Below are 19,609 nucleotides of genomic sequence, written 5' to 3'. Positions count from 1 at the left end.
GATGCTGTGATGGTATCATTCCTAACCTCTATTGCCCCATTCCAGCCCCTCTTCCAAGTGATCAGTTTGCTCATGACCTTACAGAGAACCTTTCTGCTATTGGAAGCACGTCTCAAATGGTCCAGCTACTTCAAGCACCAGCCAGACATCCAGTGGATAAAGTTGCAACAGAGTTTGGAGACCTGCCCTGTGGATCACTGTTGACTTACCAATCCCACAAGCTGCCCACCACTACAATCACTGACCCTCACCCACTGTTTCCTCTGCCACCACAGCCATGTAATTACACCACTGCTTTAAATGAAAATGAGAGTAACTACTACTGTGGCATGACCGTCAACCTCTCTGATGCAGTTACTGGAGATGGAAACAAGGGACCAGAGCACAAACAAGACCTGGCACAGTGTCCACTCCCAGCGTCTGACCTCATCTGTTTTCAAAAAGATTGTTTCTAGAATTGCAGACTCTGACTGCTTAGTGACAAATATGCAAAGACAGAAAATGCCTGTGCAGACCCTGGCAATGAAAAGGGGCCTAGAGTTGGAACCCATTGTAGCTTCAGAGTATGAACAAGTAACAGGTAATCACACATGACCTTGTGGCTTCATCATAAATCCTCATGCCCCCCCATTTAGGTGCCTCACCTGATCGTAAGGTGGTTGACAATTCTGGGCTTCTTCAGGGGCTTCTGGAGATTTGTTGAGTGCAGTTACCTGTCTGCAGGCCCAGATGGCACTTTTGCTCTTAAATGCAACCATGACTACTATTACCAGGTAATGGGGCAGATGGGCATCACTGGAATGAAGTGGTGTGATCTTTTTGTTCACTGTACCAAAGACAATCACCTGGAGCAGATCCACTCTGATGGCAAGAAATGGGAGTCTATGAAAACTAAACTGGATATGTTCTTCTTTGAATATTTTCTGCCTGGCCTGTGCAGATGAGGAGACTATAAAGGAAGGAAGCACACATAAATTTGGCATTGTTCCTTAAGAAAACTACTGTTAATAGATAAATGTTTCTGTAATATGACAGTTTTAAGAATTGATTTTAAAAAGTGAGAGAATGTCATGACCATAAAAATGTCAGAACCATAAAAAATGAACTGAGAATCATTTTTGAAAATTAGTATATTGTTTTTATTGGTTCACAATGAGCAAAAATGTGTTACATTAATTTCATTATTAACAAAAAAATGTACATCAATAAAAGTTGAGCTGAATAAATGTTTGAATGTTTGTTAGTCAGTGGAAGAATAATTTACCAGCAATTCAAAGTCCAGTATGGCTAATAAAAATAATACTGAATTTGTAAAATATACTTCATAGTTGTACTATGCATGTTAACATTTGATAATACACTTTGAATATGTTACCTCATAATAAAAAAAAAGGTCCCTGAAAATTGGTAAGTAGAGCACAAACACAGCTGGTTAACTGAACCACACAGGGAAAGGGGCAGAACTCCGTCAAATATCTGGTATTCTTTAATGTGTCTGATTGCTCAACATGGATCCTCAAGTGAGCAATTTCTTGCATGTATGTAATTTCTTCTTTACTAAACTGCCCACATGGCCCCAAGAATGTAGGAATTACAAGTTTCACACAAATGTTACTGAGGAGGTCTTTGATAAGAAACCCTTTATCTACAATTACTTCATCTCCTGGTTCAAGTAGGCTCAGAATGCCAGACTCTGTGGTAATTTCTTTATCTGAGATGGAGCCTGTGTACAGGCTGCTTTTACACAGCTTTTAGTGTGTCATCATCTTTAAATCCAGTGTAAAACATGATCAGTTTAGGCTCACACTGGAAGCGTTGTAGATGAAACCGCTCACTCTTGAGGTTTTCTTCCTCCAGATGGTCAATCTCCCTCTTTGCTGCATCAAGTTGTTCTTCTACAAACAGAGTCTCCTCCAGATAGTCATGATCACCCAGTGCCTCTATGACCTGCTTAGAACTGTGTTGGAGGAGAGACAAAAGAAAATGGGAATAAAAAAGAAGTATTAGTAAGGTGACCTGTTTTTAAATTTACACAAACTACCTTTGACTTAGAGTGATTTGATAATAATGTTATGGATTACCAGACCTTACTTCATGCACTGCACCAACTTGTTATGGGCTTAGAACATTATTTTATATTGTAATGAGTAATACATTCATTGATAAATTAATTCATCATTTGCAGCTCTGTACGTATCTGGTAACTCACATTTCTTTCTCATGCAGATTTGTAATGTGCAATTCTTCCTCATCAAAGTCACAAGTTGAACTAAAAAGTATCATCTTCCCATCACTAAATTACAGCCTGGCACACAACAATGAATGTTTTACATCGGACCAAACAAAAATTATATGCGTTTGGTTATGTTGACTGAAGAGGAAAAGAGGTCTGCTCTGATCGAGTGTCATAATAACCCTGGCACCGGTGTTACCATCATAGTGTACGAGGCACTAGAGACAGGGTTATTGCCGGTTACTTTTGGCCTACCTTTTGTTTGGTCCGATGTAAAACATTCGGTTATCTAAACATAAAAAGAAAACGTTCCACCATAGTTATTAACTTTATATTCCACGACAGGACCGACTGTTCTTAGGAACATGGTTTGAATTTAACTTACCTTTAACTATAAAGTTTTCAGATACACGACGAATTTCGCGTCGCATATTTTTGTCACAAGTCGGTTTGAATAAACCGTGGGAGATCTACTCCTTTAACTCGCCATAAAATCTGAAATCCTTCATTATTTTATTACACTTCTTGCACCCCAAACGAATGTTCTCCCCAATGTAACCAATGTATAAATCTATCTCTCATATATATACATATTATAATATATGTGTATGTATATATCCGCACTTACAATTATAATAAATATAATTTATTATTATTTTATTACTATTATTATTTCATTATTATTACTACTATTATTATTTTTAACTGTTTACAAAGATGTCGTAAAATGTAACGGTAGTGTCGTAAAGTGTTAACGCATGCGCAAAATATCTGCCCGATACGTGCCTGGGCCAATCGCAACGCGCATGCGCACATTTTCTCGCGCATGCTCGGTACGGATCGGGCAGGGTGTACGGCTCTGGTCACAGCCTACACCGCTCGCGCAGGGTCGCGCGCTACGGTCGCTCGCGATATTTTAGCTCACGCACGGGCCTCCTCATTGCCTCCTTGCGGTGGGGCCCCAGAATTTTGCGCTACGCCTCTGGGTCCCACCATATTCCTGAAGCTGTGAATAAGAAAGCTAGAGTTGACTTCACCTCACCATTATCACATTAAATTCAAACTATAAGCAGGCATGTTTCGACATCAAGAGTTCTGGATAAATTTATCTCCATTAACTCCTTAACTCTCCCTATTAATTACAACTAACACAGTTGTTGTGTTTCCACTGTATTTAACAGCCCTGTTTCAAACTATACAGCTTGCTGTAGTTTTATTTTCTGCAATAAAATAAAGCCAAACGGCGCATGTCTTCCTCTCAGACATTTCAATACTCCGGTGGTGTCTCTCTCTCTCCGTACTGTAAGGTGTCGACTCGAGGAGAGCGCTGAGTGGGCGGGGCCAGGCGGAGCCTACCTGCATGGTTGCTGAGCAACGTGACGGTGTAAAGACTAAAGACGAGAGGGGGCGGGTGCGCTGCTCCGTGCTGTGTGACTATTTTAAGAGTAGCGACAAATCTAGCGACTTCTTGTGGTGTTACTGGAAACTTTTGTAGACTCGGAGATGAACACACATGGTCTTCAGTTACTGTCCTCAGCGAGCAGCGGGTGCTGCCGTGAGCCCCGCCCACAACACTCACAATGCAGTCTGACAGTCAGAGCAGATCCACACCGCTCCACGTCCACGCTGCAAATGAACTGCGCATGCCCAAAGCCGCCGCTGATTGACCCCGCCCCGTATTTACAGAGCCGGATGTAAATATAAATGCGTCTTCAGTGTAATACAAAATAAATCACTGAATTTAACTCACACAGTCTCCGTCAGTCACTCTAACATATTTAGGGTATTTTAATATTTTTTTTCTCTCCCACAACGTTATTATTTTACAGCTTCAAAAACAGGTATTATGCAAATTAGGCGATGACGCCATTTTGTGACTTTTAGGACAGCCAATAGCGTTTTTCCTTACTGAGAAGTTGGCAACTTTTACGTTTTCTTGTAAACTTAGAAAACGTGTATTGTGTTATTTAAATAACATTTAAATAACATTTAGATCTCTAAACTGTAGCAGTCTTAAGGGTGAATTTATTGGATTTATATTTCCTGGTCGGAAAACGTAAGCGACACGTAGGAGGAGTTGGATTAGATGCAGCTCCGCCCCCTGGACCGTCCAAAAGAAACTATGGACGGTGGGAGGAGTTGGATCTAGATCTAGCTCCACCCCCTGGACTTTTGCTTCTGCAGATACGGATACTTGTTGGCAACGCTGCTCTTACAGACAGAGAAGAGACTTTGATGAATCCACGTACGCAGCAGCAGTCGGTGTGTGCGGGAGAGTTAAAAAGATTGAGTATTAATCTTTTTACACGAGTATTGCTCCAAATCAATAGCAGCGTTGGTATCGATATTTGGATCGATCCGCCCACCTCTACCTACCATCACCATCGGACATTACAGACCACAGGTTTCCTTATTCTCAATATCAGCATCGGGCGTTTAGTGGAGTTGCGCCTATTGTCGTGTTGGTGTTTGGAAGTGTTGGACTACTGGTTGACCTGTAAGTACTTAACTTAGTAATACGTACCACTAACACCTTTTAACCACATCTTAACCACACTATTTTGTTCGTTCCGTTACCTCACGGTTGAATCTCGTGTCTTGACTAAGTTGGTGGAAAATTCAATGTGTTAAAGTGTTTTTATAATGGATGTTGTAGCGCTAACTAACCCAGCCAGATAACGTAGCTACTTATTTGATACTATACGAATATAATTATATTTGGTTCTTTTGTTTAGTAGCTCAGTGGTTCCTGTTACAAAGATAAAAGCTTATATGCTAGTTATATTGTATGGTTTTATTACAGTAGCTTTAATGTACGATTTATTTGATTTTATGCTGTTATAGTGTATGTGTTGTAATGTTACATACATTTGATTTAGTTTGGTTATTCATTGAAGTAATTTTACGTTTAGGTGAAATCATATAGATAGATATATATGTGTGTACTTTTCCTAAGCACAATAACATTTGGGAGAAGCTTTGACGCCCCCTCAGGAACTCCTTTAGAAAATGTTTACTGTGTATTGTCTCCCCAGCCCCACATTGAAATGTAATTTACGCCCTTGATTTCTAATTATTTTCCCATTGGTAATAGGGTTCTCTTTTGTAAATATCCTTCATACGATAGAAAATGATCTCTAAAGGAGTCTAGTCTTGTCACCCTGCAAGATCCTTTGTCTTTTTTTTTTCAAATCAGTATCTATATTTCAGAGCAAACAAAGTAAATGACACTAATAACATGTATTATTTGAAGCTTGCATGTTAATGTTGTCACCCTGGGTGAAGGTCGTCGTGATCTGTGGGATCAGCATTTGAGTTTTCAACCCATCTGTCATTTTCTCCAGTTGTTTGTACATTGTTATTTATCAGTGACAGACAATATGAGATCAAATATACATTTTACTAAAACGTTATGTTGGTGTTTATAGGAAGTTATGCTTCAAACACCTTTTACAGCATTAACAGATACGCTGTAAAAATGACATGGCATTTAATATGAAATGGCTCAGAGATCTATGTTGAGACACAGTTTGAATAAAGTAGATGTGTGAGATCTACACCACGTGTGCATGTACATGTTTTCTATTTTAATAAATGTGAAGTGTGGAATTTTAATTATTTCATTCCAATCATTTTCAGTCCAACAGAAATTTTGAAGAAGTTGTCTTAACAGTGAGAGATTTGAGATATTCTGAAGAGGTGAGTTATATTTTAAACCTGTGACTGATACATTTCTCAGTATAATCCAGATAATTAAGCAAGAGTTTAAAGCACACACACAGCCTACAGGTAGCCTGTATGCCCAATTGTACCTTTTGGATTTGAATACATAATGCAGCCTTTTTTGTTTTTGGGTCTTTGAACAGACTCCCAATCTCATTACACACACACAGGCTGGGTTATACATCCTTTAACACAGTATTAACACAGTATCTCCCTATCTCATTACACACACACAGGCTGGGTTATACATCCTTTAACACAGTATTAACACAGTATATCCCAATCTCATTACACACACAGGCTGGGTTATACATCCTTTAACACAGTATTAACACAGTATCTCCCAATCTCATTATACCCACATAGACAGAGGTATAGACCCCTCTGAACAGGACAGTAACTCTGCTATGGAGTTATAATGCTGCCCAAACATTGTAACCAAACAGAACATATTCCACAAATATTCTATTTGCAAGCAAACATAACATGACTTTCAAATGAAAACCACAACTTACAAATACAAAATGTGATAGTTGTTCATTCATATGTGACTTTCAAGCAAATGCACAGCAACTTACTAATATATCACACTACACGTACAAATACGTACGTACAAAAAATGTCCTTTGTGGATCATGTGACTTATTGAAAGCAGGAGTGCTTTCTAAAGAGGCCAACATCATTTTTACCTTCAATCTACCTGGAAACATGGCACAATCAGTAATCGTGTGCACAGGTGAATTTTCTGTGATATGTTGGTGCTGCCCATAGATTAATTCTCTGATGCACAATAATTAAAAAGATCAAATCACACTGCTGGAACTCATAAGGAGCTTCAACAGACCAAAGCAGCTCTGCAGCACCATGAGAGAGAAAGGAAGGAAAAGAACAACTTTGAAAATAAAGTTGATGAACCCTACAAAATAAAAGTCCCTATAGACTGGCACATAGAGTGGCACTGAACCTAACAGAGAGAGACACGTATCACAACATAGACAAATGTTTTCATTTTAAGTAAGGAAGCCTAGCACTGTCTCCTGATGGTATTTAGCATGAATGTCTTTAGAATTATGCAGAGCCCAAATGGTTCTTTGTCATGATTGTTTCATCTTCATCTCACAATGAATTTGCAATGTCTTTTTCCTCTAGGAATCAATGCTGTAAACGTTACCTACATAAACACATTTATCTGTGAGGAGTATGTCAGACTGTTGAAATCAGTAAACATGGAAAAGGAGAAAAGCTACAACTGCTTAGATTGTGGAAAGAGTTTTACTAAACACAGTCATCTCCAGCAACACCAGCACATTCACACAGGAGAGAAGCCATATCACTGCTCAGAGTGTGGGAAGAGTTTTACTAGACAGAGTCATCTCAACGAACACCAGCGCATTCACACAGGAGAGAAACCATATCACTGCTCAGAGTGTGGGAAGAGTTTTACTACACAGGGAAATCTCCAGCAACACCAGCGCATTCACACAGGAGAGAAGCCATATCACTGCTCAGAGTGTGGGAAGAGTTTTACTCAACAGAATAATCTCAAAACACACCAGCGCATTCACGCCGGAGAGAAGCCATATTACTGCTCAGAGTGTGGGAAGAGTTTTATTCAACAGAATAGTCTCAAAACACACCAGCGCATTCACACAGGAGAGAAGCCATATCACTGCTCAGAGTGTGGGAAGAGTTTTAATCGACAGAGTCATCTCAATGTACACCAGTGCATTCACACAGGAGAGAAGCCATATCACTGCTCAGAGTGTGGGAAGAGTTTTACTACACAGAGAAATCTCCAGCAACACCAGCGCATTCACACAGTAGAGAAGCCATATCACTGCTCAGAGTGTGGGAAGAGTTTTACTACACAGAGAAATCTCCAGCAACACCAGCGCATTCACACAGGAGAGAAGCCATATCACTGCTCAGAGTGTGGGAAGAGTTTTACTACACAGAGAAATCTCCAGCAACACCAGCGCCTTCACACAGGAGAGAAGCCATATCACTGCTCAGAGTGTGGGAAGAGTTTTACTCAACAGAGTAGTCTCAAAAAACACCAGCGCATTCACACAGGAGAGAAGCCACATCACTGCTCAGAGTGTGGGAGGAGTTTTACTCAACAGAATAATCTCAAAACACACCAGCGCATTCACGCAGGAGAGAAGCCATATCACTGCTCAGAGTGTGGGAAGAGTTTTACTCAACAGAGTCATCTCAACGAACACCAGCGCATTCACACAGGAGAGAAGCCATATCACTGCTCAGAGTGTGGGAAGAGTTTTACAACACAGAGAAGTCTTCAACTGCACCAGAACATTCACACAGGAGAGAAGCCATATCACTGCTCAGAGTGTGGGAAGACTTTTATAACACAGGGAAGTCTTCAACTGCACAAGCGCATTCACACAGGAGAGAAGCCATATCACTGCTCAGAGTGTGGGAAGAGTTTTAATCGACAGAGTCATCTCAATGAACACCAGCGCATTCACACAGGAGAGAAGCCATATCACTGCTCAGAGTGTGGGAAGAGTTTTACTACACAGAGAAGTCTTCAACTGCACCAGCACATTCACACAGGAGAGAAGCCATATCACTGCTCAGAGTGTGGGAAGAGTTTTACTACACAGAGTAATTTCAAAAAACACCAGCGCATTCACACCGGAGAGAAGCCATATCACTGCTCAGAGTGTAGGAAGAGTTTTACTCAGCGGAGTCATCTCCAGCAACATCAACACATTCACACAGGTAAACAGTAGTGGGAGACTCTGAGCACAGACGTTTGAACGTTTCCTCATCAGTCATGAATGATTTTAAGTTTTCTTATGTTTCCACTCTCCATGGCTAGGAGGCTAACTGGCATCAGTGTCCCTGCTTGGTTATGAATGTGATGAGTTTGTTAGTGTAAATGTGGATAAGAGATAGTAGTTGGTAATTGAACATGAGAAACGTTACCGGATAACAACACAGAGGTGAATATATGAAAGACCACATATACAAATATGCTCCGTACCCCCCAAAAATGTTTTGGTACCTCTGGGGATTCTAGGGGTGCCACCAGGGGTACATGAGCCAGAACAGGTCATATTGAGCACTGTGTTGATGTAGACACTTGTTAGCAGGTCGGGGCTGCATTGTACAGCCACAGACACTCGTCTGCTGGCCTTTGATGTACACTGTACTGCTACAGATTTGGAGCAGCGAACTGTAGGCTCGTACTGAACAGCCATATTAACGTCCTGCTGCTCTGTCCTTGTAGCAGGTCTCTTAGTAGTTGGGGCTGTGGTAACCTTCTAGGGTACTGGTGCCTGTGCTGAGACTTCCTCTCTTGTGTTCTCTAGGTGGAAAATGAACAACCTCGGGAACAGAGAATACACCAAATTCAAAATCAACAACAGTGGATCCACTCTTGCCAAATCGTGCTCTAAGAAGTTTAAAAACCCATCGAGTGTGTTCATTTCCTCTCTCGGCTGAGACAAGGACAAATAAAAAAAAAATTGTCTGCTCTGGAGAACGAACCCCTCCAAATTATCCTCCTCATTGAAGTTATGGGAGGGACAAATCGAGGAGGGTAGCTCAAACGGTTCACCATCCTTAACCTGTTTAATCAAGTCCTCAGACAAGATACACATTGGAAGATAACCGTAATCCTCTTCCTGATAATGCCTCACCTCGTAAGACTCCCTCACTGTCCTTTAATGGTGGATTATTCTGTGACGTGGCAGGTGTTGTGCAATCAGGAAGCAAACACAATTTGGTTTTTAACCAACGGGTTTTACTTTGAACATATGGGGTTGCACACAAATTGACAGTAGACACACGAACAGCACGAGCACAATGAGGCATGATAACGCTAACGGAACTAACTGGCTAACACACATATGACCAACTAATCATTAGACATAAAGACAACAGACTCGACCAACAACCTGACATATAACAGAACACTAAAACTTAACAAACTACACACACAGACATCTACAGACACGAGAAGCCATGAACAAAACAGAAATATAGAAAGATTAATAAAATCTGACATCCAAAACACAACAGACTGCACAAGACCACAAACGGTCACCATAATTTTTACTTTCACAATAAGTTTCACTATAATATGCACCATCACCTTACAATAACCCACAAAGACTGAACACCAACGATTAAATACCAGAACTAAATTACAAATGAGACACAGCTGAAGGGGAAGTAACATGGGGCGTGACTGAACGGACTAAAAAGTGATACATGATTGACAGGGAGGCGGGGCTAGACATGACACCCTCCTTAAAATCTCAGCATCACCTCTATTCCGTGACCTACAGAAAGCATGGACTACACTTGCTTACAAAGTGAACATACAAGTTATTGTGTGTTTTGGATTCCTGTAAATATATTAGTCCGGAAATTTCAATGTGTTTCAATAATTTAATTAGTTTTTAATATGTGACTAAAGCTGATGTGAAATGTGCATACCTCAGGGGTCACCAAATGGCGGTCCGGATCCGGACCTGAACGCCGTCCTGTCCGGACCCAATCACATTCCCAATTAACTGGATACGGACCCAAATTCCAAAAATATTTTTTTATTTTTACGGGAGACTAAATTTTAAACCGGAGCATTTATTTCAGGGCTATTGGAAAAATACTCCGTGATGAGTGTTACGTTCGCCAACCCCCCCCTCCCCCGCGCTCAACAACTTACGTTCGACACCGCCGACCCGGACCAAAATTGGACCGCGGAAAGATATAATTGATTACCCCTGGCATACATGTTTTAACTGGGACTCCATGGAAATCATGGTGGTGTTTTTGACTCTTCTGAAAGTCTGTAAATGCTCTATTGACAGATTAAAAGCAATACTACACAAACAGACCTTTTAGTGTTTTTTGTCTTTAGTTTGTTACACTCACAGAAATGATTCATGGCAGAGGTAAGTTTTATGCATTTACATCTATTTGATTTTATTTAAAAACTAAATATTTTATATTTATGCCTTAACATTAATTATTATCTACATAATCTAATCAATTCTAAAATGTCTTGAATGTAATTAGTTAATTTATACCTACACAGTTGAAATAATTACAGCTGTAAATCAAACAAGGTTCTGTTATATAAAATGTATGTGACTGGTTTTCATTGAAGTTATGAGAAATGAAATGCGCTGCTCTCCCGCGGGTCTCCAGCAGGCAGGTTCATGTGGGTAGCAGTCGTCCATGCCACGGTAAGCAGTCCGAGACATCCTGTTTTATTACATTCAAATGTGTTGTAATTGTGCAGTTTATATCACATCACATCAATGTAAATATTTATATAGTTCTTGATTATTTTAAGTAGTTTTATGTCGGTCGTGTTGCTGGACAAGACAATACCAACACATGCCAACATCACAGCGAACAGGCTTGCTTTTTCACGACATCTTAGCTAGTTTGGTAATACAGTTTGATACTGGATTAAACTAACCCATTGCGGTTGGTTTTCATGACGGTTAAAATTACTAGTTATATCAGTTGCAAAGCAAGCCAGAAAGCATTCTCTTTGTCCACAACATTTAGCATATTCATTTTGTAATAAGTTAGTCGCTGTCTGCTTATTTAAAGGTAAACCTGAGAACTCGTGCCATGGAGGTGTTTTTGGTAGGTGCAAACTCATTACATTTTGACAAAATTCTGTGGTGTGAATGCACAATATGGCATTTCTGTGATTCGTGCAAATCTGCAATATAAAAGTGTCTTTTTTTTAGGGGGGAGGGGTGTCAATGTGCTTCACAAGCTTAGTCGTGAATACAAATAACTTTGTTGGAGTGTTTTACAGATGGGGTGGTCCACTAGGGAAATGTAACTGACTTTGTTAGCCTCAGCACCTCTGTTTTAGTCTCTGACACTAACAAGCATGAATCATATGTGTTTGTTTGTTTTCCCAGAATGAAGACATCAATGTGAGGCGTGATTGTGTGCTGAGTTGTCTGAGCATCTACCTCAATGAAGACCTGGGCACACTGGTTAAAAATACGTGGTATGTCAGCCTACTGTCTTTTGTGCCAGATGTAATTTCGATCCAGATGTGCAGGGTATCGTGCCGTTCATGAGAATGGGATAGACATGAGAACACATTGACCTTGACCACCAGTAGTTTATCATTAAGTCCAATGGGTTGTTTGTTTAGAATGAGAAATTCCCAAAAGTAAAGTGGTGGTAGTGCTGTCGCTTTGTAGGAAGTAAATCCACTTGGTCCAGAGGAACCCGAGGATAAAGTGGGCCAGGTTGGGGCACCTAAACCTAAACTCCTTTACTATGCAAAGGATGACAATTCTGACCAAAACAACAAGGTGAGGACACAGGCACTTCATATTTCTTATGACCCAGCAGCATGATTTGGAAGTGTTAAGTAAGAAATGCCTTTCAAATAATGTCAAGTCATTTTGATTCTTGGTTCTGATCAGCTGGATTCTAATATTTGTGTGTGTGTGTGTGTGTGTGTGTGTGTGTGTGTGTGGGGGGGGGGGGGGGGGGGATTACTAGGATGCATGTTGTGGATGCATCTGCTTATGAACTCCAGAACTTATGGCAAGTACGTGGACATGTTAACTGAAACTATAACCAATACAAGCCTGATTAGCAGTTGTCCATTTCACACCGTCTCCCTCTCATACTTTGTCTTCATCTACTCTCCTCTCAGTCTCTTTTTCTCTCCATCCTGCTCTTTTCACTGTTGTCCCCTACTGTCTTCTCTGTATCTTTCTTTCTCTCATACTCACTCCTCTCCCACCAGTGTAACTTCACACAATTTTGCATGGGAATTTAAAAAGGTGACAAATTTGGTTGTAATGGGTTATTCTCAATTTATTTCTTGTAGTATGTTTAGCATTGCTGTTCATGGAGAGAAACAATGGGATAATTAGTGTTTTTCTCTGTGAAAAGGCAGCTGAGGATCTGAGGCAGTCAGAAAAGCCAAAGCCAGATGTCAAGAGGTAAGTCATAAAGCAGTGTAGTTGGAAGCATGAATTATTTTTGCTCTTGGGGCTGAATATTGATTAGAAGGGGGTGTTTCCAACAGTCGAGGAGTAAAGGGAGAGACATGGGAAGGTTAGGGAAAGGTTGGTTCTTTCTCTTCTTTATCATCCTCCCTCCAACCTTCCTCTCACTCCTACTGTCCTCTCTTAGGCCAAGACAAGACAGCTCACTTCTTTACGGGTGCTGAAAAGTTGAATCATTTCAGCTTTTCAATGCTGCTCAGCACCTCTCTTGTTTATTACGTCACAAGGTAAAGTTTTGTGACCAATTTGCAAATACCGGACAAAACACAATGTGAGTCAGCTTTAGACATAACGGGTATGATGCACACACTCTACCACTTCCTGACTGGAAGACTGCATCTTTATTTCCTCTACCATACTACTGTTTTAAGTGATTTATCAGGTGCCCAGGCTCAACTCAAACATGTGAGAACAACACTACTCCTTCATATGATAATTGTCAGATTATTTATTGTCACCTTGGCAGAAAAGTGCAAAATATTCAAGCGTAGTACTGCACACCTGATTAATCACTTAAACTTATAGTATACGCAGGAAATGAAGGTCTTCCTGTCAGGATGTAGTGGAGTCTGTGCATCAAGTCTATTATTCCAGTGATGAGAGTAAGAAGGAGAATAAACCTTACCCCTACAAGAGCTTAGGAGAGAGAAGAGGTGAGTAGAGAAGGAAGACTGTAGAAGAGAGGGAGAGGTGGTTGGAGAGGTTTGCCTCCTTTTCTTCAATCCGTTTTCCCTGCACCAATGAACAGTTTCTTATTTGTCTCTTACAGCAGCTACTAGCTACGTATTTACATCGCTGATCTCTGAATAAAATCAGTGGGAGGGTTCCTGGTTCTGTATTGTTAGATGTATTTTAGTTGGTGTGTTGTTAACTGCATTTCTTTAGCAGGTCAAAGGCTTCATTAGGAAAAGAGCAGGCTCTGCAGTCTCCCCAGAAATCCCTCTGTCTTAAAGAAGCACAAAGCCTTACCCCCAGTGGTGGATCAACCCTTAAACACGTGAGAACAAGTCTACTGTAAAGAATATTTGTCAGAGTTTTTAATTGTTGTTGTCATCTTGATTGAAAAGTCCACAATTTGAGAGAAGACTGTATATAATCTCATGTTAACAAAAACACACAATGCATCCTTATGACTTTTTCTTTTTTCCAGGCTTTTAGGAGGTGATCAAAGGTCTTAAGGTCATTGTTACCTTGAACATGCATCCATCTCATTCTCATGAACGCATGTATGCAGTGGCGTGCACACATAGACATCAGGTGGTGCTAAAGCACCAGCAACTCTGCCCTTTATCAACGAAAGTGCCCTTTTGAAACTTCGGTTTTCATTTTACTGAGGTCGGTTTGAAATGATCTTTTGAAAACCTGAGCGATTAAAAACAATGCCCTGAAATGAGCCACCATCTCGCACACACCCGACCTCTCTCTTCCTTTAACACCAGATGCGCTGCAGCAGCAGTTCAGTTCAGCGAGGTGAAGGAAGCGTCTTCAGCACAGCACACACGCTCACAGATAGACTTCTCCCGTGCCCCACCAGCCAGGTCACATACACATCAAGTCAAATCGTACCGTTTGCCCTCTAAGCCCAATGTGAAATCATTTTGTTGTGCAGTAAAATGTCTCATACAGCACCAAACTACTAAGCATTTTTTGCTGACTGGTCGTGAGGACGACCACATACAAATAATTAAGGTAGAGTTTGCAGATCTATGTGTTAAGCTGAACATTTTCTGTTGTATAGGTTTTGTTAGACAACATAAATTAACACATTCATTTGTGAAAGAAGAAACTGGAAGTTCCCCATTACCTGTGAAAAATGCCCATCTGCATTCATGTAATGACAACACTCAGTAGCCTATAACTCCTTCTTGTTCTTTTTGGTCTTTTTACTGTCTTAATTGTAGGCCTATATTGATTTACTAATTGCAAAATATATGCAACAAGGCCTGCAGACAGTGGAGGGTAAACAGAAGTTAACTGAAGGACTTAAAAATTACTGTATATAGTTAATATTGGATATGAATTTTATCAGTTGGCTGTGTGACTTTTCTCCGTTGAAAACTCACGTTTAAAGAATGTTACAAATAAAATGTCAAATTTCATTCAACATGTGCTTGTAATTTTTTTTATAATTAGGTGTACCACGTGCGCTAAACAGTGCCCTTCAACCCCCCCGAGTACTTGCCCCCCAAAATGTCTGTGCACACCACTGCTTTAAAGAAATATCTTCAAATTAACATTCAGTTGGCCTAAGGATGAGCTGCTTATATTGTGGTGGTCCAGGTTAGGGTCACACAGCTCATCATCCTGTTCTTTCTCTTCCAGGACATTGAATCCAGAGAGGCTGAGGCAGATGTTGCCGAGCAGAGGGTCATGGTCCTGATGGTAATGGACGCTTTGCTGATGTTGGTGTTGTGCTGGAAGGTGTGGAAGTTCTCCATAACCTGCAGAGTGTCAGCCATACATGTGTGATGCTTTATGGGCTGATCTACACACTCAACTTGAGTTATCCAAAAAGCATGCGTACATTCGAGGTGTACCAGAAAATCCTGATGGACCTGGACTCAACCAAGCTTTCACCAAAAGTACAGGCACTGAATATCAAATTGCTCCAGTAATTTGACTGGCAGTAATGCACTTAAACAACCCCTACCTGATTTGTCTTTTTTCCTCAGTCAGAGAGGATCTTGTGTTTAAATGATCCCTTAGTTATTGAAGGGTATATGGGGGAAATACCTGTTTTGTTTTCTTTTAGTGTTGAAGCATTTAACGGGAGTGTTGTGAGAGTGTAGGTGGGTTCATGGATGGCCGGTTTCTGAAGTGTGTTAGCTGGCAGTGTTGTAGTGGCTCAGCTCAAACTGTATTTGTCATTGTTTCTGAATTCTGTATGATCTGGTTGTCTTTAAAAGATATTTAATCTACAGAAAAGATACTTAAGATGTTGTAATTTCATGTATTTAATGTTTAATGTGAAGTTCTAATGCTAATAAAGCTTTTGAATCAACAAGATGGTCTGATTGTTCTTATGCATCATTAAGATTGTATTAAATGGAAAGACAGAATGTGATGGGAGATCACAGAGATGAAAGAAAACAAAACTGAGTCTCAGACATGAAGAATTTAAGGCATTTTCCCCACTGTTTCCAAATGTTTATCTGAAGTGACAAACCCAGATGTGTATCATTACTATGTTGCTGAAACAGTGTGTTTACACCAGAGAGGCAGTGAAAGCTTACTGCAATTTAGATGCTTATAATTACTTTCTCAGTGGAAAAGTTGATGCAGAGGGCATCAGAATTGTATATGGTGAAGTTGGAGCAACCTGCCAAACACGTCACTATTTCTAAAACATACTGCACATGTTTCTTAGTAAGGAGTGGGGGTTGTTTTGTTAAACTCTATATTTAATTATATATTTTCAATGGTTTGAACATTTATTCAGCTTATTAGAAACAAACGTCGATTAAAAAAGACTTCAGAATCGCCTTTATTGTCATTATAATTTACATTACAATGAAATTTGATTCTCATCCAAGGTGTTTGCCAGTAGGCCTACAGTAAATACACACACAACATAAAACATAAATCTATAAGTTGAGGTAGTGCCACATATACATGGTTCGTAGATTGCTTGCGTGATATTTTGAATACTGCACAAGCTATATTACAATGTATGTTACAAGTAATGCACATATTACAAATATTGCACATATTGCACGTGGGAATTATTTACATGGGTTATATTTCACATGGCTTGGGGATTTACATTTTTGCAGTTATTTACATGTATTTAGTGCAGTGATGGCTCTAGGGTAAAAGCTCTGATTAGGGGTGCTTGAGCAACCCTAAAAGGGTCCAGACCAGAGGTGGAAAGAGTACTGAAAAATTGTAATTGAGTAAAAGTATCATTACTTTGCCTAAAATCTACTCAGAGTAAAAGTAAAATTACCCATCTCAAAATTTACTCGAGTAAAAGTACAAAATTACTTCATTTAAAATGTAATTTGAGTAAGAGTTACTTAGTTATTTTCAGTTATTTAATGCATGGATGAATCATGAACCAAATTCAGCACAAGTTGTTTTAATCGATTTCAAAGTGTATTTAAGTGCACATCCACACTTGCAAAAAGATCAGCTGAGCTCAGGAACATACTTCCTCACAGCACAAGGACAGTCACAACCTGTACCATAAAGTGCAAACAATTTTCAGTCCTATTATCCAACAGACAACACTATGATAAGTATAAAGAAATTTAAATTACAAATTATTCAAAAAACAAAATGCACACAAAATTAAGTGCCCACAAGATGCCACAAATCAAACTAAAATGCAACAGGATTCCATTACTCACAATAAAATGCCCACAGGATCCCACAATTTAAAAGTAAGTGCTCACAGTATCCAACTATTCAAAATACAGTGCCCGCCGGATCCCACTATTCACAATAAAATGACCACAGGATCCCACATCTCAAAATAAAACAAAATGCGCACAGGATTCCACTATTTAAAATGCTCACAGGATCCAACTATTCAAAATACAGTGCCCACAGGATTCCACTTTTCACAATAAAATGTACACAGGATCCCACAGAACCTGAGAGATAGAAGATTTAAAGATAGAACAATCTCATCCTTTTGGAAAAAAAGTGCACCAGATTACGACCTGATTATGAGTCAATGGAAAGGACGTGCGCAAGGCAAGGCCATGCAATTGGCATTCAGTTCTGGGACTCTGGGAAGTTTAAATTTCTGCTGTTTGTAAGGATGTACGAATCACTGGGTTGATCCAGGCCAACGTGCCACTACATTAGTAAGGCACATTTTTGCATCACAGATTATTTGCACATTTATGGAATTTAAGAGCTTTTTATTCACATAAGCAAATTCCTCCTCAGATGGTGCCTTTGTAAATGTGCAGTCGATCGCTCCGATTACATTAGTGAAACCGGTTATTGCTGCAAATTGCACTTTAATGTTTGCCTGGTCAACCGCTTCATATGGGAACTTTATATACCTAGCTGACATGCAGATGATCCCATCCAAAACAGCTGGCATGGTCCGGCTCAGAGATGACTGGGATATCCCCGGCCGGGCTGGCAGTTCTCTTTGAAACGAGCCAGTCGCCAGGAAGCCGAGCGTTGTCAGACCTGTAAAGGAACTGGCAATGCGCGACTCCTCGCGTTTCTCTCTCCAAAACTGGACCCAACTCAGCACAAGAACACAGTTCTTGGAAATCTGAAACGGCTTATAAACCAGTTATCATCATGGGCCAAAAAAATCATAATGGTCACGGAAAACGCGCTCTCGGCGAATTTGGCCATTATCAATATCTTCCAGTAATGCCAACGCTGCCATCTCCCAAGAACTCCAGCACAACATTTAATGCATGTTTATATTGCCCAAATGTACTGTGAAGATGTGATGACAACGGAATAAAGGAGATTGGACTGCCCTCTCTCCTCAGAGTCCTTGTTCTAGACGAGATTCTCACGCTTTTACTTATTTAATAAAACTCTCTTTTAACCACGTCTGAGTCCTCATCTATTTTCAGGAAATTTCCACGACACACACATTTACAGTTTTTTAAAAATAAAAGTTATATACAGTTAAATTCAGTTCTCAACTTCTTTAGTTTATATTTTAAAAGTTCATTTCACTTTCTTTTTTAAGTAAAAAAATTTAAAAGTATTTAATTTTATTCATGAAAAATTGCTTTCTTGATCACCCCTTTACAAAAAAACAACATAACTTGTTGGTCACGGCCTGTGGTGGCCTCCGTCATTTTGATTTGTGAAAGGTGGCGACCCTACAGGCACATAACAGTGTGGGAATGGTTATTAAGGGAATGGGAAAGGTTTATGTAGCGTAAAACTGTGGGGTGGGTTTATAAAGCCTTAATATAGTGTATGAATACTTAAATAAATGTACCGTTTCTGCTTAGCGGGTTTTCAGTTATCGGCCAGGGTGTTTGTGGAACGTCTCTCACGCGCTACACGATGGATTACGTAGTGAGTCCACGTGAGTATTGCCCAGTGACCTTGAGGTGGTTGCCGGGGTAACACATTGGTTACTGTAAACAGAATGGACGCTAGAGGTGTGGCCTGATTTAGCGAGATAAGTTCGCTAGTTAGGTGAATCATATATGCGCTATAACGTATCTAACAATATCATTCACTCAAAAACAAACAAGGTCACCAATATTCATATGTACACATGTATATCTGTGTTAACTACACATTTTGATAGTAACTTGTCAATTTAGCTGTCGTTAAATTAGGTAACTAGTAGTTTCTTAGCGATCAGGATATCCAGCTTCATTACTGGAAAACTCACCAATCAAGCCGCACGATTTATTTTGTCATTTTTTCGCACTGACATTTTCGTGCCCTACGAAATATTTGAAATGTATCGTTAGTTGTTTTTACGGTGTAGCAGTTGTTTGTAGTGAAAGTGTATTTTATCGTTTCTTTTCAGACTGCAAAGTTATCTAGTTAGCTATGGCTGCAGTTGTGGCACACAGTCCCACTTCATATTTGGCGTTGGTACAAATAATCTGATGATCAAACAGTCATATTCCCGTGTGGAAACAACTGCGTCCACTACAATATTGACCAGAGA

At 40.0% G+C, this 19,609-nt stretch overlaps 3 protein-coding genes across 10 annotated transcripts in view; 2 read left to right on the top strand and 1 right to left on the bottom strand.

Moving 5' to 3' along the window:
• LOC143497285 (uncharacterized) overlaps positions 1 to 19,609 on the bottom strand; it is a 377,240-nt gene that overhangs the window by 72,082 nt on the left and 285,549 nt on the right. The window lies entirely within an intron of this gene.
• Positions 4,481 to 10,889, top strand: LOC143497291 (uncharacterized). Of its 2 annotated transcripts, XM_076993185.1 has the most exons (4): positions 4,481 to 4,730; positions 5,873 to 5,932; positions 7,106 to 8,701; positions 9,295 to 10,889. In XM_076993185.1, the coding sequence occupies exons 3-4, from the start codon at positions 7,183 to 7,185 to the stop codon at positions 9,303 to 9,305; spliced, it is 1,530 nt and encodes a 509-aa protein (XP_076849300.1). In that variant the 5' UTR covers positions 4,481 to 4,730; positions 5,873 to 5,932; positions 7,106 to 7,182; the 3' UTR covers positions 9,306 to 10,889. The 2 variants fall into 2 exon arrangements, with proteins under 2 accessions (XP_076849300.1, XP_076849299.1); XM_076993184.1 differs by lacking the exons at positions 4,481 to 4,730; positions 5,873 to 5,932 and having other exon boundaries at positions 6,770 to 8,701.
• On the top strand, positions 10,970 to 15,910 carry LOC143497302 (uncharacterized). 7 transcript variants are annotated; one of them, XM_076993207.1, is made up of 8 exons: positions 10,970 to 11,178; positions 11,555 to 11,590; positions 11,878 to 11,969; positions 12,169 to 12,282; positions 12,476 to 12,524; positions 12,875 to 12,924; positions 13,879 to 13,987; positions 15,313 to 15,910. In XM_076993207.1, exons 4-8 carry the CDS (start codon positions 12,248 to 12,250, stop codon positions 15,457 to 15,459), a joined length of 390 nt encoding a protein of 129 aa, XP_076849322.1. In that variant the 5' UTR covers positions 10,970 to 11,178; positions 11,555 to 11,590; positions 11,878 to 11,969; positions 12,169 to 12,247; the 3' UTR covers positions 15,460 to 15,910. The 7 variants fall into 7 exon arrangements, 1 of the variants encoding a protein (XP_076849322.1); XR_013125802.1 differs by having other exon boundaries at positions 11,878 to 12,282; positions 13,118 to 13,987; XR_013125800.1 differs by having other exon boundaries at positions 11,878 to 12,282; positions 13,118 to 14,169.

Source organism: Brachyhypopomus gauderio, unplaced genomic scaffold (genome assembly GCF_052324685.1).
Source record: "Brachyhypopomus gauderio isolate BG-103 unplaced genomic scaffold, BGAUD_0.2 sc105, whole genome shotgun sequence".
NCBI lineage: Eukaryota > Metazoa > Chordata > Actinopteri > Gymnotiformes > Hypopomidae > Brachyhypopomus > Brachyhypopomus gauderio.
Note: the sequence above shows the minus strand (reverse complement) of the source record. Positions and strands in the feature narration are given on the sequence as shown.